At 42.5% G+C, this 26,005-nt stretch overlaps 1 protein-coding gene across 11 annotated transcripts in view; it reads left to right on the plus strand.

Moving 5' to 3' along the window:
• The window catches only part of ppfia2 (PTPRF interacting protein alpha 2), a 43,977-nt gene that overhangs the window by 2,804 nt on the left and 15,168 nt on the right, over positions 1-26,005 (plus strand). For 8 of the 11 annotated variants that reach the window (XR_013278999.1, XR_013278997.1, XR_013278998.1 and 5 more), the window contains 15 exons: positions 2,400-2,655; positions 18,833-18,934; positions 19,019-19,183; positions 19,248-19,322; positions 21,379-21,489; positions 21,573-21,794; positions 22,682-22,828; positions 22,922-23,056; positions 24,118-24,201; positions 24,284-24,415; positions 24,499-24,561; positions 24,644-24,735; positions 24,815-24,947; positions 25,086-25,306; positions 25,425-25,674. Coding sequence is in view for 8 of the 11 variants with exons in the window: in XM_077499778.1 (XP_077355904.1) it covers positions 2,407-2,655; positions 18,833-18,934; positions 19,019-19,183; positions 19,248-19,322; positions 21,379-21,489; positions 21,573-21,794; positions 22,682-22,828; positions 22,922-23,056; positions 24,118-24,201; positions 24,284-24,415; positions 24,499-24,561; positions 24,644-24,735; positions 24,815-24,947; positions 25,086-25,306; positions 25,425-25,674 (2,181 nt within the window). In the remaining 3 variants the exon portion in view is untranslated. The other 3 variants (XM_077499780.1, XM_077499781.1, XM_077499782.1) reach the window with 3 other exon arrangements.

Below are 26,005 nucleotides of genomic sequence, written 5' to 3' on the forward strand. Positions count from 1 at the left end.
ATTACACAGCCCATTTAGGCAACAGGCTTAAAAAAAAAAAAAATCCACCAACTAGCTGAATTAGTATAGACAGACTGGGACTTAGCACCCTTTAATTAGTGTTGACAATTTGATGTGGACGTGCTTCATGTTTGAATTCTTACACAGGCCGCTGAGGCAGCAGACCAGTTTGGCACATCAAAACATGGACCATTTGATTTCCAATGCCAATCTTTTGCTTAATTCGCAAGAAAGATTGACTGATGTTTTAGTGGCCTTTAATTAGCATTTTGATCTCAACAGACTTCTTCCGCTGCCTGTCTAGGCCGCCGTTGGATGTTTTGCATTCTCTCCAAACGTCATTTTGACTAAGCGCCATTAAAGAACATCCAGAGCTCTGCGTTGTTTCCTCCCGCTTATCTCCAAAGCGGCAGCGGCGTGCTGTCGGGCTGGACTCGAGGCACCTTTTGATGTACACTTGAAGCTGGCGTTGCTTTTTTCTTTTTCGCACCGCCTCTTATCTACGTGCACAAATGTAAGTGTCATCAACGAGATTAGCAGGCGGTGATTGATGAAATTAGCTGTGGCGTGTCGCTTTGTTCCCACTGTGGATGGTAACGAGGTGTATTATTCACATGCGATCCAGAAGTCAATGTTAGCGCGTTAGCTCGTAGAATCGCTGATTGGCCGCTCTGCTGCCTATTGAAAAACAGGGCAAAGGGTGATTGCATGTCCCGTGTAGCAGAAAAACGTAATTTAACCCCGCTTGTCCCAGGTGACATAAAACAGGAAGAATGTGCTCACCGGGAACTCCGTTTTGATATACGACCCGTCCACCAATCACAAGCCACGGATCCGTTTGGAATGCAACAAGGGTCCACAAGATGGCCCGCTGTCCTGCTTAAACGTTAGCGGATGGCGGCTGAATAGCGAGCCGGAGGGACGCTGGCTGGCGAGTGTCACTTTCTTGCCAGAACCTGCTGGGACACAGGCCCGACATTATAGCCCGGCCAGAACCGGGGATCGTGCGAGAGCTGCATTTTAACGTAGCCTTCCTGGTGTTTGATTGCCAGTTTAGCATCGCTATGACGAGTGTCTTCAGACTCCCTGTGGCTAAGGTTCCACCAAATGTAGACCAAATATGCCTCTCGGGTTTAAATTGCTAACAGTTGCGAGCACCGTTGGATATGCTGTCAGTACTATTAGTAATAAACGTGACAGTTGAGCTAGCATTTGCTTGAAAGGCTGCAGCCTCATTTGTTTGATTTTGGGACGGGCATTCAGAAGCGATCATAGTCCAACAATTCTCTTAGGATGAAATCCTCTGCAGCCTTTTTAGGCGGCTGACTCGTTGGGACTCTCATCTGGTTGTGACAAGTTGTGAAATCCATGAATGCCTCAAGGTGATGTAACAACTTAGGATGTGGTATTAGGTCGTACATACTGTATATTGATCAGAAAATGACTCGGGCCTGAAGAACTTCATCCTCTGCTGGTTGGTGTCATCTAGTCAGAAATCCATTGTTCCTGCTACGTTATATAAATGACTGACATTTAGCTCCTCTTACTTAGTGTTAGCGTGCTGTTTGACATCATCCACAGCCCTTTTAGGCAGCAGACTAGTCAGGCACATGAAATCAGTGAACCCTGAAGTTCTTGTAATGTAACATCAGTTTGTTGCTACCAACATTGCTACCATAAGTCTCTTCCATCTCTACGTATGTCTTGTTTGACAACAGCCCTTTTTGGCAGCAGTAAGTTGTGTTGTTTACAGTTTATGCATTAAAGTGGAGGTCAACCTTAAAAATTTCTTGACAATAATGTTATGTGACCTCACTAGTCTAGTAAATATGACTTTCTGATTAATATTACATTTGTGGATTACAAGTTATGAAGCAAAATCCAGTCGTTTCTGTCCATCTCAGGGGGCGGCCATTTTGCCACTTGCTGTCGACTGAAGATGACATCAGTGTTGTTCAGGGCGTAGGCAATGACCAATGAAAAACCAATCAACAACCAATCACAGCTTAGCTTCAGAAAACAGGTGAGCTGTGATTGGTTGTTACCTGAGCCCTGGGCAACTGTGATGTCATCTTCAGTCGACAGGAAGTGGCAAAATGGCCGCCCCCTGAGATGGATAAAAACTGCTGCATTTTGCTTCATAGCTCATATTGCACAAATGTAATATTAATCAGAATGTCATATTTAGACTAGTGGGGCTGCATAGAACATATTGTCCAAAAAAAAAGACGTCCTCTTTCAGAAAATTCGTTGGGCCTAAAGTACTTGCTGGTCATTACCAAGTAGTAAACCCTCTTTTAATTTATCTTGGCCGCACGTTCCGGTAGATGACAGTCTTCCAATGTTGTTTTGTTAGCATTTTTCACCAAACGATGACTGTTGTTGTTGTTGTTCCGCAGCGGCAAGATGATGTGCGAGGTGATGCCCACCATCAGCGAGGACACGGCGCTAAGCCAGCGCGGCTCACAGAGCAGCTCGTCCGACCCGGACTCGCACTTCGAGCAGCTGATGGTCAATATGCTGGACGAGCGAGACCGCCTGCTGGACACGCTGAGGGAGACGCAGGAGAGCCTGGGCCTGTCCCAGCAGCACCTGCAGGACGTCATCTACGACCGAGACTCGCTGCAGAGACAGCTCAGCTCCGCCCTGCCGCAGGTAGAAAGACCAGTTATCGTTTGTGGAATCCTAGTAGCTTCCAAAATGTCACTTTTTTTTTTTTTTTTTTTTTTCTCCTGCAAGATGATAGCCTACCCGTGTGGTTCTAGACTGAGAATAGTTCTGTCACTATCAAATACTTTTAGAATCGATTATTTTTTTTAATTTTATTATTGAGATAATCAGTCTTCTTCCATCAAGGACTACATAAATTACTGGTGATATGCTGAAATCAGAGGATTTTGACAATTTTCAATTAAAAATGGCTCCAAACGATTACTCAATAATTCAAATAGTTGTCGATTAATTTGATAATTGATGACTTGTGGATTAATTGATTAATTTTGACAGATCTGAGAACATGCCAGCGCTTGCATCCGTGCTCCTTTTTTCAAATCGCGAGCGGCCTCATTTTGAAGATCGCAGCCTTTTTGAATGTGATCTCGCTTCCTGACGCCCCACAGCGAGATTTAGCGTCGCTCGCTAACGGTCTTATTCTCTGTGCGTCCGTGTCCCGATTCGACCCCGGCGCCATGGCGACGGGATCTGTGCAAATGTCGCCACGCACCCCGGCGGGTGAAATAAAGGCACTGTGGCGAAGGACGCCAGTGGAGGGGAGGCTAGCTTGTATGATATCACGCTGTCGCAGGCTGCGCCGCTCTGCTGAACACTCGACTGTACTGGAAGGAGGAGGGGCCGCGCCAAGGGCCTTCAGGGAGCCCCCCCCCCCCCCCCCCCCCCCCCCCCACACACACACACACACACACACACATACACACACCACCCCAACCCCCTCTGTGGAATCATTAAAAGAGCATTTTGCTTCCTGCTAGTATCGGTTACGTGTCCCGAATGTGCTAAAGCTAGACTCTCTTAGCTGGGATAGATGGGTTGCCTTGGGAACTCCAATCAGGAGTATCCATATTTACCAACACAAAAGTTTGGAGGGAACATATTCATACATCACAAATGTGCAGTTCCATCCTGCCACAGTCAGAATCCCGAGACGTAGGACGGAAATAAATTGAAACGTCGTCCGCCTAATGCCCATCACAAGGGGTGGACTGTACCACTACGCAGACTCCCGGGAGGGATTCAGACCGGGATAGAATCTGGATCTTGATCTACTGTGCTTCCTCATTCTTCCCCTCTGCGTCTGTCAGCTGGCCTTTCCTTCCTCAGCATCACATGACCCTCCCCCCAAGATGACTGCGATGGAGCACTGCTGTGTAGTTTATTCTCTGACAAGCATCGATTGTTTTTGCGTTTCAGTGAGCCTTTAATCTTCAGCGGTGTCCGGAATGGTCCCGACAGAGGCGACTAATCAATACGGTGGAAAAGGTTAAGGCCTAGTTAAGGAGAAAGATCGGTAGTCCCAGAGAGCTAGACTGAGGGAGCGGACGATCGTGCTTTAATCTATGATGTCCTCAATTAGTGTTCGGCACACAAGTTCCAAAGTCTTCATTGAGCTTTGTGAAAGAAGCATGTGTGAGGAACATGATTCAGCAAAGTTGGAAAATGGTTTGTGTTTGTGTCAGTGTGTGCTGCAAAAAAAAGGCGAAGTAAAGTAAACCACAGGATTTTGAGGGGAAATTCAGCCCTCAAAGCCAGTTTGACTTAGCAACGTGAAACTTGCTGGACATGTCTGTCATGAGTCAACCCTTGAAAAAGTCTCAGGAAGCCATGCCAGATAAAACAGAGGAAGTCTGCTATGTTGCCCTATACAAGTCATTTAGACTCAATTTGGACATTCCATCAATCAGCCAAGCTCTTTTATACAAAGTCCAGCAAATTAGTGTCAAGCATACCAGACAGATTGAGTTTGATGGCTTCCCATAAAACACAAAACTTAAGTTCTAATCTTGACCTGTCATGGATCGCATCGTGTGTGCTGTTGAGAAATCATTCAATTGATTTCATTCACTGTCAGCCCAGTAAAAATTCATCTTTGACGTCTATAGCCATCTATGGCAGCCAATGTGTTATTTGTCAAACTTTACTATATCCCCTCAATTGTATTTGCTGACATATTGGTGCATATTTTCCGCGAAAACCTGACGTAGTAGCTGATCAAACTGCTCACTGGGAAATGATGACCTGACCTGGTCTGAGATCAGTCGCTGGGTCGGTCCTCGCGAATCTCTTCGCCTCTGAATGCTCCACTTGAATGCCAGGAATAGAGCATGATGTCATCAGCAGCAGCTGAGGGGACAAGGACTCTCTCGCTAACGCTCTCTCTCCGTCTCTCTCGTTGTCTCTCACTTGCATTGTATTCTAGGGACTACAAGCCCCCCATCCCAGGGGATAACAATACAATAATGTCCCGCACGATTTACTATTTAAAACTTCACCTTTTCATGTTTGTTTTTTTTCCCCCTCCAGCTTGTTTGCTGGAAAAACTAATCAATTTGGATTTTTAGTTCTCTTGCTACAAGCTTTGAATGAGAGGGCGGAGCAATATTTGTTCAAAGTTGTTCGTAGAAGTTACAGCCATTCATTTTGGACAGTAATATAAAATAATATTTAACAGTTTCTGGATCATAGCTTGGAGCTATGTCAGCTTCCACTCAACAGTCAACGTTTTAGCTTTTGGGGTTAACGCAAAAATACTGTTTGAAGCTGAAGCCTAACAAGGTGAAGGCCCCCGGACCATATTTCTCCCGCCACCTCAGGCGTCCATCCCAGCATGCCGGGGAATGTCACTCCCGATCACGTGACGGTGGGCTAACACGGCGTGAACAACAACCAGGCGTTACCGTGGGCAGGCTTGACATAATTAGCTCTTTGCTGTTGACGGGTTTTCCCGGCCACCAGCTGGAGGTGGTTGTGAATTGATGTTAGACACACTGTAGATAATCACAGCCTGACTTCCTTTTCAAAGAGAAGATTAGCCCATGTATGGGAGCATCATTTCCTGCAGCTTCAAGAAGAAGAGGATATAATCAGAGGCTTGGAATTAGAGCGCCATGCTAGCGTTGTAGCTCCCGAACGTGTCGATTAGCTCCGGCTCGCGTGACAACAGATGGGAAAGAGCCACACGCTCGTTTAGGCTTTGACTGTTGATTAACGCTGACAAACAAATGAACGTTAAAGCGTACCAAAATGTGGGGGAAACGCACGTCATTGTGGGAATGAGTGTCATCAAGCATTTGGGCCAATTGGTCAATGCTAGCTAGGCTAAGGCTAGGATTAGCATCTTCTGAGTCATTACGGAGGAAGTGGCAGTCCAGCCACACACCCTCGCGTTTAAGACCTTTTTTATGTTTTAAAACAAAACAAAACAATGGAAGCAATTTACCGACATTTAGCATAGATGCTCAATAGACTAAGAAGTCTAATTAATCATTGTTAGCCTCCTTGTGGTGGTTAGTAAATCACATTTTTTGTTTCTTTTTACCTACAGCTGCTCGATTATGAAGAAAATATTAATCACGATTCATTTGGTATTAATTGAAATCGTGATTCGGACGATCATTTGTTTTTTGGTGCGAAACAAGAAAATGTTTAAACATAAAAAATATTAGGACAAATAAATTTAGTTGAAAAACTGTAATTGTGCAAGTTTATTTTGGACCAAACGATTTTTATTTGCACTCCTTTTCTCCCAAAAATGTACAAATATGCTCTATTACAAATATGACCAGTGTTCCAAAGACGTATTATATGTTTTGTTTTGTTTTTTGTTTTTTTTTATATGCTAGAGCATACAGAAGGCTTTGATGCAGCCTCTTAATTGAGGAGAATGGCACAGAAAAAATGGTAGTTATTACAAGGTGGCATCAGAGTATCAACCATGGCCATGCTGCAACAAAACTGTTTTCCCCACAGTTTTAAACAGATTTGTGAATAATAATGAAACTTGGCTATATTCTAATACTAATTGCTGCAAAACGGAAACGGATAGAAATATCCTTTTTTTTTTTTTTCCTGATGAAAGAAGAGACTCAAATCTTTCTTTTGGTAGGTTCCACATTTTATAGTAATAGAACACAATATTCTGTGGGCCAAAATCCAGTAAAACAGCCAGGAGTGGGAGAATAATGAAATTATTAGCAATTTCTAGCTATCCCAAAAAAAAGTAAATATCAATACCGGGCTTAATTTGGCGGATACTTTACAATTTCTCATCTGTGAGCTTAAGATGCTTCTGTTTTTACATAAAGAGCACACAAAATAATTTTCGCGACATTTACAACCAAAGCAGCAAGAACAGCTATTTAGGCAACCAATGGAAAACCATCATTTCCCCACCTTAAAAAAAAATAAAATAAATCTTGTAGTCCCGTGGCAGCTTCTTCACCGCAGCGGCGAGTCATTCGCACAGCACTTAGCAAAATGTTGCCATTGTTTTTGCCTTACAAAGAGGCGTGTGACCGCAGCCGAGGGCCTTAATTGGCAGCGGCATGTGAGTGTCACAGGTTGGGACTCAAAAGAGCCGCAGGGATAGGAAAGAGGAGGCTGTTATTGTACCTTTGATTCTTAATGCTTTCACAATTTAGATACCACTAGCCTGCTAAATGATATCCAATGTCGCATTTCATCACCAAGCCACCCAAATCCACTTGTCAGTGAATATAGCGATGTGGTGCATGACATGGCCCGATTAGAGATACAGAACATTCTCAAATCATCAGCTCTTACTTGGTCGGCCACTTCCTGTCGAGCTAATGGATCAGCGGGTGTTTCCGCTGCCGTTAATTGCGCGCGAATGGATGTAAACGCCACCTTTGCGTGCTAATTGGTTAGTTGGAAAGACATGAAGCTCTGCGGAAGGTTCTCGCGTGTGTGAGAGAGGCAGCGGTATGACACACGGCTGCGTGAGTGACAGCTACAAAAAAATAAAAAGTAGGTCGCGGCCAAACGTCGCCTCTGGTGATACACCACCAAAGATGAATTACTGTGATGTTTGCAAGTGATGACCGCCCACCCAAAGTGATTTTTTGTTTTTATTGGTGTAGTTCCTAAAATATGCCACAAACTAAAATCCCCCGGACACTTTTATATCACTTCAAACTCATTTGATAACATTAGCCATGAAAAGAAGTGTCTTACAGATTATTTGATTTGGGAAAATGCACCAAAAGTGTGAGGACTGTAGTATATTTTGCAACCTGTAAAAATTACTTTTTTTTCCCTTTTTTTTTAAATCACCATTTTGAAGTTCCTGACTCACTGATATCCAGTACACCGAACCAAGCTTTGCTGCAAAGAACCAAAGTATTTAACATCTCCACTAAAAAGGTTTAGAATTCCCTACAGAAGCCACAAGACAGGAACAAAAACACTACTATAGTCTAAATGAAGGCCCTTAACTAATTTCAACATAGTTCCTTGGTACCAAGATGCCACAAGATGGTGGCAAAGCATTATTTAACTGGCTTAACAGTTGATTTTTCTGACATAGCCATACTAGTTGTCCTCTTTTTAGCATTAGTTGCACATTAGACCCATGACAGCTCGAGGGATGAAACAAAGATGACTTTTGTTCGCCGTAACTCGTCACGCAAGCTGGATTAGCACGATTAGCATGAGCTCAAGGCCTAAATAATCTTTTTATAACAAGCGGCAGTCAGACGAGGAACACAAGATGTGTGTTAGTGTGCATTAGCACAATTAGCATGATCGCCGTTTAGGAACAAACATTCTCAGTGGCAGGCTATTTTTAGGGGAGAAATGAAATCCTAGCATCTTTCCAATCTTCGATGTTGCATCTAAGAATAGCAAGACGCGAGTAAGCCACCACATATTTTTAACTTTAAAACTTTTTGTTTTTTCACCGTTGACAGATGATACAAGAATAAAGCTAAACAGTCAGGTGGTGCTTTAGGACCTCTACTGTTTTTCTTCAACAAAAAGAATCTTTGTTTTTTAAAGAACTGAGCATGCAGTTTGGTTTCCAGTTGGATGCTGCTATCTTGTGGCCAGATTAGGTATTACACTTAGATCTAGCCTACAGTACGTCGTTTCTTACCTTTTCTAGAAAGCCTTTTTTTGGTCAGACATTTTTTTTTAAATCTACACCTATGTACTTGCATTTTTGTATAAAAATACTTTAAAATGCAGATTCAGAAAAATAAGTGCAATTACTGAATAATTCATAAAGTGCATACACTTTTCAAAGCTATTCTTCTATATTAATATCTTCTTCCCGTGCTATTCCAAACATTATTTTTCATATCTGTATTTACTGCATGTATTGTATATATATATATATATATATATATATATATATATATATATATATATATATATATATATATTCTGTACACTATTTACATGATAGGACTGATTATTTTAACTATACTCTGGATGCCTTGCAAAACCTTGAAAATTAATCTTAAAAAAAAAAATCCTTAAATTAACTGATTTCATCCTCAATACAGAATTTTAAAACTGGATTATCTTGGCGTTATCAGGAAGTGAACGGTTTCTGTGTCAATGTTCTCCAGCAGAGGACGCCATTGGGCTTTCAAAGTGCACCGTAGTACTGAATGATTCCAAATAACCTCCACCAAGGAGTTTTTGTATCCCAAACTGCCTATTAGTGAGCACAAATAAGCAAAACTTTGTTCATAGAGCATATTGAAAAACAGCACAAATAGAACAATGTTCCCCCACATTTTCCTTAATTTCACGGAGAATCTTCATGACAAAAATGCACCAGGTGCAATTTTAGTTATGTAACTCTCTTTTGCAGGCTCCCTAACCACATTTTGGGGACTAATGTGGATTTATGTTCAAATTTTCCCAGCGTTTTCATCTCCAAACCTTATTAGACTCACCAGCAAGAAGAAAGGTCCCACTGTTATTTTTTTTTATTATTATTTTATTTTTTTATGTGAGCTCAAGCCTTCATGAGGGGGCGTTAATGAGGAACTTATGAGATTGCCTCATCTTCCTCCTCCCGCCTGGTCGTCAATCGCAAGACTGATGAGGCCCAAGTTGCAAATAAAGTAGAGAGCAGCAGTGGGAGGAGAGGAGGAAATGTTTTTTTGTGGTGTACTTGCTGCAAACAAAAAATGAGACAAACTCCTGCAAGATGAATGGCGTCAATAAGAGTCAAACTTCCCCCCCCCCCCCCAGCTTAAATGCTCCTACGTTTTCAGTGTCAACCACCAAATATTAGAAATCTGTGTGTTAGAATTAAACACACCAATGTTGTCATATGGTGCTGGAGTTACCTAATGTGGTCTGTGAATGTAATTCCGCAACATGGAATTTCTTTGTAACTTCCATTTCCTTTTATTTTCTTTTGTTTATTTTGTGTTTTATTGTTGTCAGATTTCAATTTCAAATTATTAATTTATTTATTTTAATAGTTATGTATTGTTTTTTTTTATTTAAAACAAATCAAAAACAGATGAAATTGTATAATTTTAGCAATTAAAATATATATATTTTTAATTTTGTGTTAGGGCTATATTTTTAAAATCTAAAGTAGATGTTAAATGAGTATTTATTCATTGAATTTCTTTAATAGGGTAGAGCAAAGCTTGGGGCTCTGGCGCCACCTGTTGCTGAGGCATGCACAGGACAGCATTCTTCCATTGTACAGTACAGTTTTTGTTGTTTTTTTTAGCTACATTTTTACCTTTCATTGTACTTTTTGAAATCCAACTGAACATGACTGACAATACTAGTATCTCTGTTGCAAAATCTTTATTTATTTTTTGTTATTATTAATGCATAATTATTGATGTAGCCTACTGTATGTTGTACTGTAATTGTAATGATGTAGCCGACCCCGTGTCTTGTTGTGATGCTCTCCCAGCTGATTGGTTCGTGAGGAGGAAGAGGGGTAGTGGGGGAGGGGAGGGGTCAGTGGGGAAGGGGGGGGGTGGCTGTTGGTTGCTGGGTCGTGCTTAATCCGCGCAGAACCGCCGCCGCTGCCGCCTCAGCAGCGTCAGTCCGAGCCGGGGGCGTCTCTGTGTCACCATGGAACCTGATTGGCGCGGTTCCGCTTCGGGCTCTCGGCTTTTGGGCGGCTCGCGCGAGCACGCCGCCGCTTCTGCCAGCGCCGCCTAGTGCGCGCGCGCGCGTGCTGATTGTGTTGATTCCCCCTCCTTTTCGTTTGGTCTTTTGTTTGCTCGACGTCGGTCATGCCCTGATCCGGGATTTTGAAGTGGCGAGTGGCGGGCGGGATTATGATTTTCTCGGACGTGAGCGCGGGGACCAACTCCCCCAAGGCGCACCCGCCCAACGGCACCAGGTTCTACACCTTCCAGGCAAGTCACGTGACTTTGACACGGAATCTCCCGACTAAATTATACAGTAAAGAGAATTGATGACACTTGCACGTGTAAATAATACATCTGAGCTTTGACTTGATGAAGAACTCGACGTAATGTGGAATTATTCATGTGGTGAAAAAGTGCATTCTTGTTATCTTGTATACTTTCGAGAGATCTTCTGCAGACACTTGACACGTCTTTATACCTTTTGTTGTTGTTCAGCATACATGCAGCTTTGTTTTGTTTGGGACAACATGCATTGATCTCCATGTGCGTGCATGCATGCCAATGAAGCCACCTCCCGACATTATTGATTGCCTTGTATTGGAAGAGTTGTGGTGGATGTTTCGTTACATTTACAGTACTTTTGCATATGTATATATATATATATATATATATATATATATATATATATATATATATATATATATATATGAGTGCTGGCAAACGATTAAAATTTTTAATCTGATTAATCACACTTTTTAATTTTGATTAATCACGATTAATCAGCTAAATTACTTGCGTAATATAAAATACAAAATACCGTAATATTTTGACATTAATGAATTTAATTATCTGAACGTCATTTGCAAACATTGATTAAATGCATATACGCTATTGCATGCATGCGTGTATTGCTCAAAACATAACAGCATCATATCAGTTGGGTGCAATTCAGCAATTATATTGCAAAGAACGTGCTAAATACTGACGAAAACTTGGTAACAGCATCATATCAACTGGGTGCAATTCAGCAATTATTAATTCAACGCAAATTAGTTTTGTTTTATCTCAAGTCCCGTCGGTGGGAAATTTCGCTTTAAAAAATGCCCCGAGCAAATCAACTGGAGTCACCCCGCTCATCTTGGAACAACAGGCGTAGGAAATGCCGTGCATTGACCTCATCACTGACCTGCACAGCCTTCAACGTAACCATCCGCGGTTACCTTCAAGGCTCAAGTCCAAAAATATAGTGCAATTAATTTGCGTTAATACGTGATTAATACGACAATTTTCTGTGATTAATTAATCTATTAACGCTTTAACTTTGACAGCCCAAATATATATTAGTCCAAGTTGTTGTGGGTGAAGGAGTCCACTCATCATGGGGAATTTGCTGATTTCCTGCATGAGGCGCAGATATTGTGCGTGAACCCGAATACGAGGAGGAGGCGTGTAGACACAGCTGCACAATCCTCCTCCTCTGACACTTCTGGCATGGCAACATGTTTGCACACAGCCTAAGGGGATGTGAGGGGGGTTGGGGGCACACTGACGGAGATGAATATCTTCATCATCTCCGCCACAGCACAGCGCCTCCATTTTGTAATTGAATTCTCTTTAATTGCTAACTTGGATGCGCTCGAAGGAAATTCGGGTAGTCAACAAACCACAGGAGAAGCGAAGCTACTTCCTGTACGGAAAACATTGTTGATGAGTCGTGTCTTGAAGCAGTTGGAGGTGAAATGACTTTTAAACCCAGGACAAATACAACCACTCACATTTGAGTAGTCGTCTATGCCGATACTTGATGAATCCATTACATCTTATAAGTCTAATAAAAAAACAAACAAAAAAACAGTAATGCTACTTGTTAGTCCATTTGGAGTGGTTTGCTTTTGTGTTAGCATTAAGCTAACAGATGTTTGTGAGATGAAGCTATGTGTCTGCTTAAGTAGAATACAACATGTAATTGTCTTTATTGCGTATTCATTTTGGAAACTTCAATTAACAGCTTACAGCAAGCACACATGGTCTCTTTTTGAAGAACTTTTTGCTATCTGCCAAACTGGATGAAATCTGGTTTTGTAGTATTTGAACGTACAGACATACAGAATCAGCACAGGTTCGACCTTGAACTCCAAATGCCCATCTCTGACAGCTGTCAATCAAACGTGCATGCGCCAGACTGACATTCATGCTCCATGGCTGTTAGCCTAGCTATTTGTGCTGCGTGATAGATTGAAGCGAAAGGTGTCTGTATGCAAATGAGGGCAGACGTGATCGATGCAATCAGAGACACAGATTGAAAGCGTTTGACCTTTTTGGTTTGTTTGCATGACACACGTGTCATTGCACACGCGGCGCTGGTCTCTTGACTGTGCACGCTGAAGGAGGCGTTTGCCCTATTTTCTATCTTGTTTTTTTTTGTTTTTTTTTTAATCAGCGTTTAAAATCCGTGCGGGGCAGATGGGCAATGCAGTTTGACCCACTTTGATGGATTCCACTGCGATTAAAAGGATGAGCGAGCTTTCGAATGCAAGAGCCCCATGCGCACCCTCCTCGGCTCCATTGCTTCATATATGTCCTTGATATGCTAAATAGTTAGCTTTAAGTGACTTGGGGATGCGTTCAATTAGGGGATATAACAATTATGACAATCATTGATTGCATTCCAGTTTGTGGACAAACGACTGGATGGTGAAGGTCAATCACACAAAGCAGGAACAAGTAAGCCAGGACGGATGTTGAGGAAAAACTCCCCCCCAAAAAAAAAAAAAAAAAATTGTTCCCAAATCTATCTTGTCTTCTCCACTGATAGATTCCAAAACAGACGGTCTGTTTCCTGACTCCACGTTGCCTTCTCTCCACTCATCCAGGGGGAGGAGGAAGGCGGTCCTTAGCGCCCCCCTCGCTGTCCACGGTGCTGAAACAGGAAATATGCGTTGCTCCTCCATGGCTCTTTTATTTTATGGGCATCATAAAGGGAGCGCCGGGGGATGTCTGTCATTAACTCTTATACTAAAACACCCCCTCCTCTTCCGTTCCCCGAGATTCTCATGGCTGGATTAACTGGCGCTGTGTTTGGCAATGGTCGTCAGCTTTTGTTGCTGTGTTACAAGCTCTCTTGCTGTGTCATTGCGGCGTTATGACAGCAGCCCCACCGCCCTTGTGAATAATGCAAGGCTCATAAAACTCCCGATATGTTCAATTACGCCGCCTTTGCTTTTGCGTGGCGAGATATCGCCTCCGTCTTCTCGTTAAAGTGCTGCGAGTGGTCCTAAAATGTGCTGTTAGCGCTGGTCGAGAATCTGCTGCTGGTGCTGATGACCTTTTGCCCAGATTGGGAAAAGCGGCGGCGAGCGATCAATAGATGCGACGAACTCCATTAGGGAGACATGGCTGAGAAAGTAAATTGTCCCTTAAATAAGAGGACGTCATTCTCCAGTTTTCTCCACCATTGTAAATTGTCCATGCATGTGAGTGGACGTCAGATGAGATAGCATGTAGCGGCTAGCCCTGTTGTTTACAAGGAACGTGACACAAAAGCACAGCAGGGTGATAAAGAAAATGGATCCACCCATGATGACTTTTTTTTTTTTTTGCACTCGTTTGACTGATTGCTTAGTTGTTCATAGATATATTGATCTGAATCAATCTCTTATTTTACCTCCATATGTGTGTACATATTAATTTCGTGCATCTCACCCGCCCTAGAAGATTTTCTAACATTGAAATGTCTGCGACAGCCAAGATGACAATTTGATTTTATCTGACCCGAACCTCATGATGACACCCCTCAGGAAGCGGGGGGGTGCACCTGCCCTTCCACCCTCCGTTGCCGTGGCGACAGACAGTCTCTTGCAGGCAATCTGGCTGGGCCGCACCCATGGGTTTCTGCCAGAATGCCGTAGTGGGAAAGCCACCAAAATTGACGTTATTGTTCATGTACTTGTGTAGCGATCATCCGTCAACATTGGTACAAGACAGTGACATAATAATAAAGGTGCAATATTATGTTATGCTCAGTAAGTCTGGAAATGGAATTTAGTGGTCTACAATGGACCCTCAAATTGATAGCTAACCTAATCTTTCGGAATATGGTCACTGGTCTTTTGCAGGCCCAGGATGTAAGCCAACTAGCTAAGTCTTCGCTAACATAGCATATGTAAACATGGCGTGATGCTTCAAGTGGTTGTGTGAATAATTCAGAGGGAGATACTTTAAAGACTTATTGAGGGGGTGCGTTTGAGGCCCCTTGGCTTTACCAATGTCAGCGGGAAAAGGAAATCTAAGTGCAGATTTTCCTGGCTCTATTTTTGTACGGATGACTGGAATAACTTCTGACGTGGTTCTTAGAAAGCTTGCACAGATGGGAATCGAGGATCTAATTTTGGCTACAGTGTCTTTCATGTTATTCCCAACACAAACTGCCAACATGTCGGAATTTTTTTTCCTGTTTATTTTTAGAATCGGCAAAGAATTCATCTGGATAAAAAAAAATATTATTTTGTTATCGTAACATTTTTCTCAAATTTCATTTTTTTTTTTTAAATTTGTATGGCATGGATTGGATTATGAGAGTCCTTGGGCAAATCTCTGGCCTTGGACCCCAAAAAGTTTTCAAACCCCTCTTTAATGCTGCTGACAAACTTCCAACACAAGTCACACAGATTTCCTCGCGGTTACATCCTTCACTATGGTAACAGAGCTCCGGTTGCCACGGTGATGAGCGCGGTGGGATGTGGATGAGGAGATGCTCTTTTTGTTCTGCCCGAGGTGCCGTCGTTAGGAAGTAAATCATCCGTGGAATTTGGCCAAACTGCTCAGATTTCTGTTTTTAATTGGGGATTATTTTGATTCTAAATGTATTTTTCATGGGGAAGCCAGTAAAAGTGTAAATGAAAGGGGGGGGAAGCAGGCTATAAATAGCATCTTTTTGTAGGCTAGGATTCCCCGTCGGGTCGGAGCCAAGCTGCGAGCGGCTCACACCAGCTGATTAGCATCGACTCACCCCTGCTGCGCACCCATGTACTCAACACACCTCGTATTTCACGTAAAATACATTTGAGGACAGACATGACCCAACTTTTTAAATGCAGCACCCTGCAACATTCGCATTTGGGAGTTGGCGCACCCCCTCTCCCTGGAGCCCCTTTCTTTTGGGCCCGTGCCCGTCCAATCGTGACATTGGAGTTGGCAGCCCTTGACACGATACTGACAAAAACCTCAGAGCTGTCAGGAGGTTTTCCTGGCAGCGCTCCGGATATCCGTCTCCACCCAGAAAGGAACTGGCAAACCCCGAGCAGAAAAAGTCATTTTCTCTGTTCCCTTATGCAGCATTGATGGAAGTCGTATTGATCCCAGTTGGCTCTTCCCAGTTCCGACGTGAAAATGTTCCAAGTGAAAGTAAAAAAATAAAATTGCAGATAGTGATAAGTTGTTTTTTTATTTTATTTTATTTTGGTCCTCATAACAAAACATATTTTGACCTCCAACAAACTTGCCTTCTCACAATTTCGCCATTGTAGAGCGACGTCACTTCGCAAATGGGATTTTGGAGTTAAAGGGGGCGTTCCCGTCCACACTTCCTGGTTTGAACTCGGAAAAGTCTCACTTCTTACTTTCCCTGAAAGCAGCATTTATAGTTCTATCAAATCGTGTAAGTTTCTTATCATGCTGTAACTTTTCTGATTGAATGTAATCCTGACGTTGACATCACGCGTTCCAAAATGGCCGTTAGTGTAACCATTTTGGCATGTTACAAAATGCATCTGCCACGTTGAGTAAATGGCAAACGCCACATTTGAACAAAGATTGACAGCTGTTGTGGACCAACTTCCACAACAAGAAGAGGCGGGAAAAAAAAGGATCGAGCATGCTCCAGGCTACCAAAACAGGAATCAATGCGTAGCCAATGGACCACTTTATACATGGTGGCTAAATCAGCAGATGCTAACTGTTAGCATACGCAAAATGTGGGGGAAATAATCTGTTTCGTTCATTTGTGCTGCTACCGTTTAATAGATATTACACAGTTGAATTTAATAACTGATAAACACTAAAGAAGACTTTTTACGGTATAAATGACGGCGGCCGCGGCTGATTTAACAACTGCTAACGTGCCTAAATAACACTACTAAGACTTGCGTGAAACTACCAACTTCTATGACACTTTGAGCACACATAAATGGGAAATAAATCCGGATTGAACGAACTTGTAAAGCCTTTGTATGATCAGATTTGAAAGCACTCACCGGCAAGAGAGGGGTAATTCCACATTAGCAGTGCTGCCAAATTGGAAAAAAAAAAAACTCCTGACACTTCATCGACAATCCAAAATGGTCGACCTTGTGCATTTTTTCATGTCCTTTTCATCAAAGTGACTTGGGCAGAAAGTTGACAAATAAACGCTAGTTTTCGAACTCCACGCCATTGTAGCCCATTAACGCTACGCTAATAATTTCCTGCCACAGGTGGGCGTGTTCAGAGAAAGTCATGTGACGTCAGGATCTCTATTGAGTTGTTTTGATTCGGTCCTGCTATCGACCTTTCCCCAAATGCCAGCTATTGGTAGCATCGGTCCGTGTGACGCTAATGTGTGTTGACCACTGTCACAGACCATCGGACCTGCGGGGGTAAATGGACCAAACCTGGCAAGTCAGCATACCAACAGGTGCATCCTGCATCATCTTTAACCTGTTGCCCTTTCAAAACAACAACACGCCGGCTGGAGGAAGCATTTGATCAGGCATAAGAGGAAGAGTGGGACACCATTATGATGAATTCTAACCTCTTGCTGGACTGTACAAGGCCCGATAGTGAGGTTTTTTTTTACCCTTGTATCATCGCAGTGTTCCAGGCCTCCGGATTGTCGGGATGCATCCCATCTCCCTCCCCTTCTCCCAAGGGTCTTCTCATATCTAATGGCCTTGTGATTCCCAGCGAGTTTTTTTTTTTTTTTTTTTTTTTTTTTACCGCAGCACATTCGACACCATCTCGTATTTCCTCCGGGCGGCCGTCACGATTCCATTTTTAGGTTATTGGCTTCCCGGGGATAACAATTCGCCAGGCTGCGTTTGCGCAAGGCGGGACAGAATAAACAACGGCGGATGAAAACAAACTCACATTTTGCCGCTTTGTCAAGGTGCTGCTGAATAATGCAGCGTGTTAGAGGAACAGCTCAATGTGCATTTTGCAATGTGTTGGAGTGAAATTTTGTTATGCTCAACTGGCATGAGTTTGAAGTTGTTCTTTTTTTTTTCTTAATCGGGAAACTTGAGCATGACATTAGTACGATAGTGGTGTCCAAATTCCAGTGCGGGGGCCATTTGTGGCCCGCCATTCATTTTTCAGCGGCCTACGGCGTATATAATACATATATAAATGACATTTGACATGGCCCGAAAGGTTAGTTAGTTAAAAAAAAAAAAAAAAAAAAAAAGAAATACATTTTTTATGAGAATTGCAATTATTCTTCAAAAGAGTTTGGTGACTTTAGTTGATGTTCAATGCAGGGGTGGATCTAGTTTAGTGCAATACAGGGTTGTGGACCACCCCAAAATTTGAACTATTTTTAAGTTGATCAAATTCACCAGAAAATATAAACAATATATAATTTCTTATTTGAATGACTTTTGCATGTTTAATAAATTAAAGTCGAATAAATTCAAAGTGGCCCTTGCATGCTTCCATTTTTTTTTGTATGATGCCGTCAAACAATAAATGTTTGGACACTCATACGATGCATCTACCATGGACCGTGTAATTTAGCTTTAGCCTCCTCCTACGCTTGATCTAGTAGGCTCTTATCTATTATGAAGGAGGATTCATCATCTGTTCACTTGCAAAATCCAGTCCCAATCCATGTCTGAATGAATAAACTTTTCCTCCCATTTTTGTCCCATCTTTCTGATTGATGTAGATCCAAACAAGTACAGTAACTAGTGAAGTATTGTAATGAGATGAGAAAATGTTTTCTATGAGAGTTCTCATCTATCACAGCATGTACTCCTGTCAGGCATTCACTAGCGTACGTCACATGACAGCGAAACATGCACTTCATAAATATGCTGATACTATGAAACAACAACTCCTGAATATTCCACCTGGGGGCAAATTCCATGCAGCATCCAGTCTTAAACTATATTGATCGTCAGCTTTTTGTGCCAAACTTGTCAGGAACTTCAGCTTCTTTTCACATCTCTTCTCTCGTTCTTGTTTAGGAGTTTGCGGCCCTCACCAAGGAGCTCAATGCCTGCCGGGAGCAGCTGCTGGAGAAGGAAGAGGAGATCTCGGAGCTGAAGGCCGAGAGGAACAACACGAGGGTGAGCTCTCGTCTCGCATTCCACGTTTTCAAATGATTCCAGACGATTGAGGTGGCAGTAAAGAGCCCCTCCTCCTTTGTGCAGTTGCTGTTGGAGCATCTGGAATGTCTGGTGTCCCGACACGAGCGCTCACTGCGCATGACAGTGGTCAAGAGGCAGGCGCAGTCTCCCTCGGGGGTCTCCAGCGAGGTGGAAGTCCTCAAGGCTCTCAAGTCCTTGTTTGAACACCACAAAGCCCTCGACGAGAAGGTGCACAAGATGAGTGAGTTGAGTTGAGTTGAGTGACATTATCGACATTATGTTGCTGTTGCAGGTGCGAGAGCGACTGCGAGTGTCGCTGGAGAGGGTGTCTGCCTTGGAGGAGGAGCTTACAGCAGCCAATCAGGAGGTAGGAAACAGTTGATACTGTGAACCCTTGCTACAGCAAAAATTTGCGAGCATTACAATTTAGGTACTAGTTAGGTAAAAAAACAAAACAAAAAACTTTTGCACCACCAAATACCCGAGAGTCGTCTGTCTGTTGAAATTCTGGCTGTCGCTACGCCTGTCAGCCTCGTAGACAGACAGCCCGCTGGATCTCGACTCTGCTTTCAGAATAATAGATACGTCCACACCTCATGATCTCCCGATAGGCGAGAGAGTGCTAAGTGATTTCTAAAATGACAAGGATGATTGTCATTTGGAAAAAAAAGCATGACGGGAAACCTTGGGACTATCAAAGAAGTATGGCGTCCGTGTTGTCGGGACGACGCGGCGGCGGCAATATTTTAATGTCGTCCATTGGTTGATTCATGTCAGGAGCTGGCATGCTTCTTTTGATCACCCAGCTGGATCCATGACAGGAACAATGGCCCAGGCCTAATTACGCCTTCGTTAGATTTAATGAGGAGATGTAGGTGGAGGCTGCAGGCTGCATTTTACAGTGTGTCTGGAAAGTATAGTCATTATATTAAAGCCTTATTCCAAAATGGATTCAAATCATTTTTGCCCTCAAAATTCGAAAAAAGTGAACTCAAAATCTTTTTTTTTTTTTTTTTTTTTTAACTTATATTGCATTCCTTTTTATGAAAGTAGAAGGCTCAGTGTACTTCCTGTGAGACATTTAGCCACATTTAGCAGCTGTGGTCTGACTGCATGATGACTGAGGCGTGGTTGGGAATAAGGCTGTAATTGTCTTTTGTTGCTATCAATCGTCGAGCTCCTTGTCGTTGTTCATGTTTGACTTTTAAAGCAAACAGGTGGGTCTGCTCTTCCGTAATTGAGATAAATAAATTGTTTTTAGAATAAAATAGGAATTTTCTTTTTTCTTTTCATATTTATTTATAAGTAAAGCAAAATTAATGTAGAACAAAATAAAAGTAAAAAAAAGAATAGTAACTGAACGGATACAATAAGGACATTCCAGACACTTGTTTTAAATGTGCTGGAGAAAACGGAACATTATTTCATTGTATGTGGCAGGTTGGAGAAGTGAGAAAGTTCTGGGATGAGGTGAGGGTGATCATGGAAAAGGTGGTATCTAAAAAAAAAAAATCCTATGGACCCAACACTTTTTTTTTGGGGTGGAATTGTTTACAGAAAGGCACGACTACAGCAGAACTGAGAGAATCCTTATGAGCATTGGTTTAACAACGGCAAAGAAATATATAGCGTTAGTATGGAAGTCTAATTACAGACCAACCGTCAAACAATGGCTGAACCAGATGTTATCAATACTCCCTCTGGAACGCATATTGTATGTTCTAAAAAACAAGCAACTGACCTTCGAACGCCTGTGGACACCCTTTATTAATTACGTCACAAAGATGGAAGGAAATACATTTTTGTTAATTTTATTTCTTACTTTTGTTTGTCTAAACTGTAACCTGTGATCTAGTTACTAAATTAGTTGAACTGGAGCCAATTGTTGTAAGAGGAGCATGTTTGTTTGTTTGTAGCGGGTTTGATTCCCGGTAGAATTGTATTGAATGTCTTGGAAATGATTCAAATAAAAACTGTTGGAAAAAAAAAGAATAGTTAATCAACCAATTATTAAAAAAAAATAGAAAATGTTGTTCGCAATAAATCAATTAACCTGTCAAAGTTATCAATGAATTTAAAAAAACGTGAGAAAATTAATACAACCAATTTTAGGAAAACTCAGCAAAATTAATAAACAATTTATTACAGGACTTCTTCATTATGTAATTCTATTTTAATTTTAAAAATTATTCTCATTAATTTCTATAATTCCTTGACCAATTATGTCATAAAAATGAAAATGGCTACAATATATGTCAAATTGTTTAACACTACTTTTAATTTTATTTTGCTGAATGAATATATTTTTACTTTTTTTTTTTTTTTCTTTTGCAACAAATATAACCAAACTTGGGTAAGTCTCTTAGTGGGCCAAATGTAGTCCATGATCCATACCTTGTAACACGTGCGCCCCCTGTCTGCAGATCGTCGCCTTACGCGAGCAGAATGCTCACATTCAGAGGAAGGTGGCGTCCGGCGAGGCCGCCGACGACATCCTGGAGGGAGGCGAGGCGCAACAGAAGGTCCACGGCAAGGTGCGCCGCCGCCGCGGCAACGTCAGGGTCTCGCGTGCCGCCGTCCACTCCTGACTGACGTGTTCTTCTTTTCCCACCCCCAGCGTCTGTCCAACGGCTCGCTGGAGTCGGCGCGCGAGGCCAGCCAGGTGGTCGAACTGCAGGACCTGCTGGAGAAGCAGAACTACGAGCTGGCGCAGATGAAGGAGCGCATGTCCTCGCTGTCGTCGCGCGTCTCCGAGGTGGAGCAGGAGCTGGAGACGGCCCGCAAGGACCTCATCAAGTCCGAGGAGATGAACAACAAGTACCAGCGGGACATTAAGGAGGTGACGTGGGCAGCCTGTGGGGGGTCCAATGTCCGACATAATCTGAAATTTTGAATTTAAAAGCACAGTTTTTACGGATCAGGTAAATTTTTATCTGACGGATTTAGTGAAATTTCCCACAAACTAGTAGTAAAGTAACACATTTAGAGGTGTAGTTTTCTGTTTCTTTTTTTTTTACTAGAATAAAGTGCAATTGCACATCCACTACAGTTGGTGGCAGTGTCACGTCACTCCCATTGTCAGAGTGTACAAGGAGTATTAGTTCTTCTGTAGAAATTTACTTCCAACAATAGTCGCGGAGGAGAGTTGGGGGGTTGGGTGCAAAATATTTTTTTATTCCTTGGAGGGGGCAAAACAAAAAAATCATTGAGAAGTACTTCTTTTCAATCCAGAGGTACTGTTTCCTTCATTTTTGAACAAATTGACTAATTTTGGTCCAATTCTAAACCTTTATTTAGCATTTAGAGGTGCATATTTTCCTAAAAATTCTGGTTCTGGATGTTTTTTCAGAAAATCAAAAATTTTCCCCAAATTTGGTCACATTTTCCGTGGATTTCTTTCTTAAATGTTTTGATTGAATTTAATGATGCATTTTTTTTTTCGACAAAGAGGGGCATTTTCCAATGATTGTGGTCAATTTAGCTTTCAGAGTTTAGAGGTGCATGTCTCACAAATAGTTATTCAATTTTGGCTTTTGACTTGGTTTTGCCTAAAATCCCCACTAAATTTTGGTGGCTTTTACAATATAAAGGGATTATTTCTTAAAAACTGTAATTGAATTTAGGGGCTGCATTTATTCTTTTTCCTCTCTCTTTTTTTTTTTCCTCTTAAAAGCCAACACCTTGAGATCTTGTTGTTCAAAAGTCCGATTTGTTGTTTGCATACAGGCCATGTGCCAGAAGGAGGACATGGAGGAGCGCATCGTGACGCTGGAGAAGCGTTACCTGAGCGCCCAGCGCGAGTCCACATCTGTGCACGACATCAACGACAAGCTGGAGAACGAGCTGGCCAACAAGGAGGCCTTCCTCAGGCAGGTGAGTCCGGGCCGGTCCGGTCTCTCCTCGTCACCTGCGGCCGTTTTGATGTTCCGGCTACAAAGCGCCTTCCTCTTGTTTTTGTCATCCCAGATGGAGGAGAAGAACCGGCAGCTGCAAGAGAGGCTGGAGCTGGCCGAGCAGAAGCTGCAGCAGACCATGCGCAAGGCCGAGACTCTCCCCGAGGTGGAGGCCGAGCTGGCCCAGAGGATCGCCGCACTCACCAAGGTCACGCCTAAAACTGCTCGTACTGCTGTACAGAAATTTTGAAACATTTGAAACACTCCCTTAAGTTCAGGAAGAAAGTGTCATGCATTTTCAGGGTGCATTTTTTTTTCCCCCAAAAAAACTTTTTGGCCCACTTTAAAATTTACAGGTTATTCATTCAGAAAATTTTTGTAAATTAAAAATGTGTAGCCTTTTTCAATTATTTTTGGCGAAACTTATTTAATCTACAAAAAAGGTCAAATGTGGAATTTTGATCTGCATTTCATTGTGAAATTTGGATTAAAATGAAACATTGTGGAATATTATTTTCTGAAGATATTTGGCTGAATTTGACATATATTTATTTTTCTTGAAGTTACATCAAATTCAGAATTTCAATGTGCTTTTTTTATTTTTCAAGCATTTTTATTTTTTAATTTTTTATTTTTTTTGGCTTAAGGATCAAAAATATTTAGGTGCATTTCTCCAAGATATTTGTCGAATTTATAATTTCGGACAGAACTTTTTTTTTTCCTGAAAATTTTGGATGGATTAGGATATACTGGAAGGGTACTTTCTTTTTTCCTGAAAAAGTACAACAAATCCAGAATATATAAATGCAGAGTATTTTTTTTTCTTTTAATTACAGATTAAAAATGTGTACTATTTTTTTCCGCAAAATTTTGGTTGAATTTAGAGTCTACTGGCACAATGCAGAGATGCATTTTTGGTCAAATTGCAGATTTAAAAGTGCAGTTTTCCTGGAAAATTTTCTCAAATGTAAAATCTTAAAATGCAGCTTTCTAAAAAAAAATTAGTTTTTATTTTATTTTTTTTTTTGTCAAATTAAAGATTTTACAGTACTTTTTTTTTTTTTTTTTTTTAAGCATTTTTTTCTCACTTTGCAAATTACAACGTTAGAGGTACATCTTTCCTGGAAATATTGTGTGAAATGAGAGAATTGATGATGTTCCTTTTTCCTAAAAATGTCTTTCAAATTGGAGATTTCGAGGTACATTTTTCCTGAAGGAAAATTTCGTGCAAATTACAGATTTGAAATTGAGCTACATTTTGTGTTTTAGGCGGAAGAACGTCACGGAAACATCGAGGAGCGTATGCGCCACTTGGAATGTCAGCTGGAGGAGAAGAACCAGGAGCTGTTACGGGTAAGGATGAGGATGAGCTCACCAAGAGGAAGCGACTCTCCCAAATGTTCTTCTTCATCTTTTTCGTCTCCTTCTCCCGCAGGCTCGCCAGCGGGAGAAGATGAACGAGGAGCACAATAGACGTCTCTCAGACACGGTGGACCGCCTCCTCACCGAGTCCAACGAGCGCCTGCAGCTGCACCTCAAGGAACGCATGGCGGCTCTGGAAGAGAAGGTTCTTACTGACCGCACTCTCACATCTCTCCTCATCGTCTCCTCATCTCATGATTTTTTTGTTTTGTTTGTTTGTGCCTCCAGAATTTACTCATCCAGGACTCGGAAGGTTACAGGAAGCAGTACGAGGAGTCCATACACGAGAAGGTGAGATTCATGAAGTTGGGAATCTGACTGGAAATTTTGATTTTGATTCTTTCTTTTTTTTTTTTTTTTTTTTTGTTTGCAGACGCATTTGGCCGAGGAGATGGAAAAGCTGCGGTCGGAACTGGACCAGTTCAGATTGAGGGCGGGATCCCTCACAGAGCCCACCCTGTCACGGTAAGGCTGCTTTTTTTTCTGTCTATTATTCTATTGCACAATGTCAAGTGGCCTGGTGGTGACCCAAACTCTTGACCAGGTCTCACCTGGACACTTCGGGCGAGCTTCGATTCTCCCTGGGCTCCCTGGCCGAGACCCAGTCGGACCACTATCGCTCAGCCAAGGTCATACGGAGGCCCAGGCGAGGTCGAGTGGGCCTGCGGGAAACCAAGGTGAGGAGAAGAATTTTGCTGTATCAAGTCCTAAACACATTGATGAAGTCAGTGGTCTGAATTCATATTGCACGTATTCGTCCGACCACTTTCTTTTTTGTTTTTGCTCAACATAGTATGAAAGCATTATTTTGTCAGGCCAAGTCTCTGGGCGAGCAAGAATGGCGCTCGCAGCAGCTGGGCGTGGTGGGCGGCGGCCACCATTTTGAGAGCGACACGGAGATGTCCGACATGGACGACGACGACCGGGAGACGCTCTTCAGCTCCATGGACCTCCTCTCGCCCGGCGGGCACTCCGACGCGCAAACCTTGGCCATGATGCTTCAGGAGCAGCTAGACGCCATCAACAAGGAGATCCGGTACCGGCTTTGTTTGTTGGCTTTGTTTTGGAGAGGAATAGAAAAGTAGTCCTACTTTGGATTGCTTCAAAACTAAATCTGCGATAGATTGGTGGTAGCTCATGGGCTCCCCCTGCAGGCTGATCCAGGAAGAGAAGGAGTCGACAGAGCTGCGTGCCGAGGAGATCGAGAGCCGCGTGGCCAGCGTCAGCCTGGAGGGTCTCAACCTGGCCCGAATGCATCACCACCATCACCACGGGGCCTCCATCACCGCTTCGGCCACCGCCTCCTCCCTGGCGTCCTCCTCGCCGCCCAGCGGGCACTCCACGCCCAAGCTGGACCCCCGCAGCCCCGCCCGGGACATGGAACGCATGGGGGTCATGACGCTGGTATGGGTCGACTTGACTTAGCGTGGAAAAACGACAACATTGTCTCCAAGACAACCAGACCAAAAGAATTTAAAATGACGATGGCAACAGCCGCATTCCAAGAGCTTTTTTCAAAGGTCTAATATGGAGAGCCAAAACTACCAAAATGAAAAATGAATAAATGAATGAATAAAAGTTAAAATAAAAATAAAAATATATTTTGAAAATTGAATACAAAAAATGTATAAATAGAAATAAAAACATCCATCCATCCATCCATCCATTTTCTTGACCGCTTATTCCTCACAAGGGTCGCGGGGGCTGCTGGCGCCTATCTCAGCTGGCTCTGGGC

This window comes from Festucalex cinctus, chromosome 16 (genome assembly GCF_051991245.1).
Source record: "Festucalex cinctus isolate MCC-2025b chromosome 16, RoL_Fcin_1.0, whole genome shotgun sequence".
Taxonomy (NCBI): domain Eukaryota; kingdom Metazoa; phylum Chordata; class Actinopteri; order Syngnathiformes; family Syngnathidae; genus Festucalex; species Festucalex cinctus.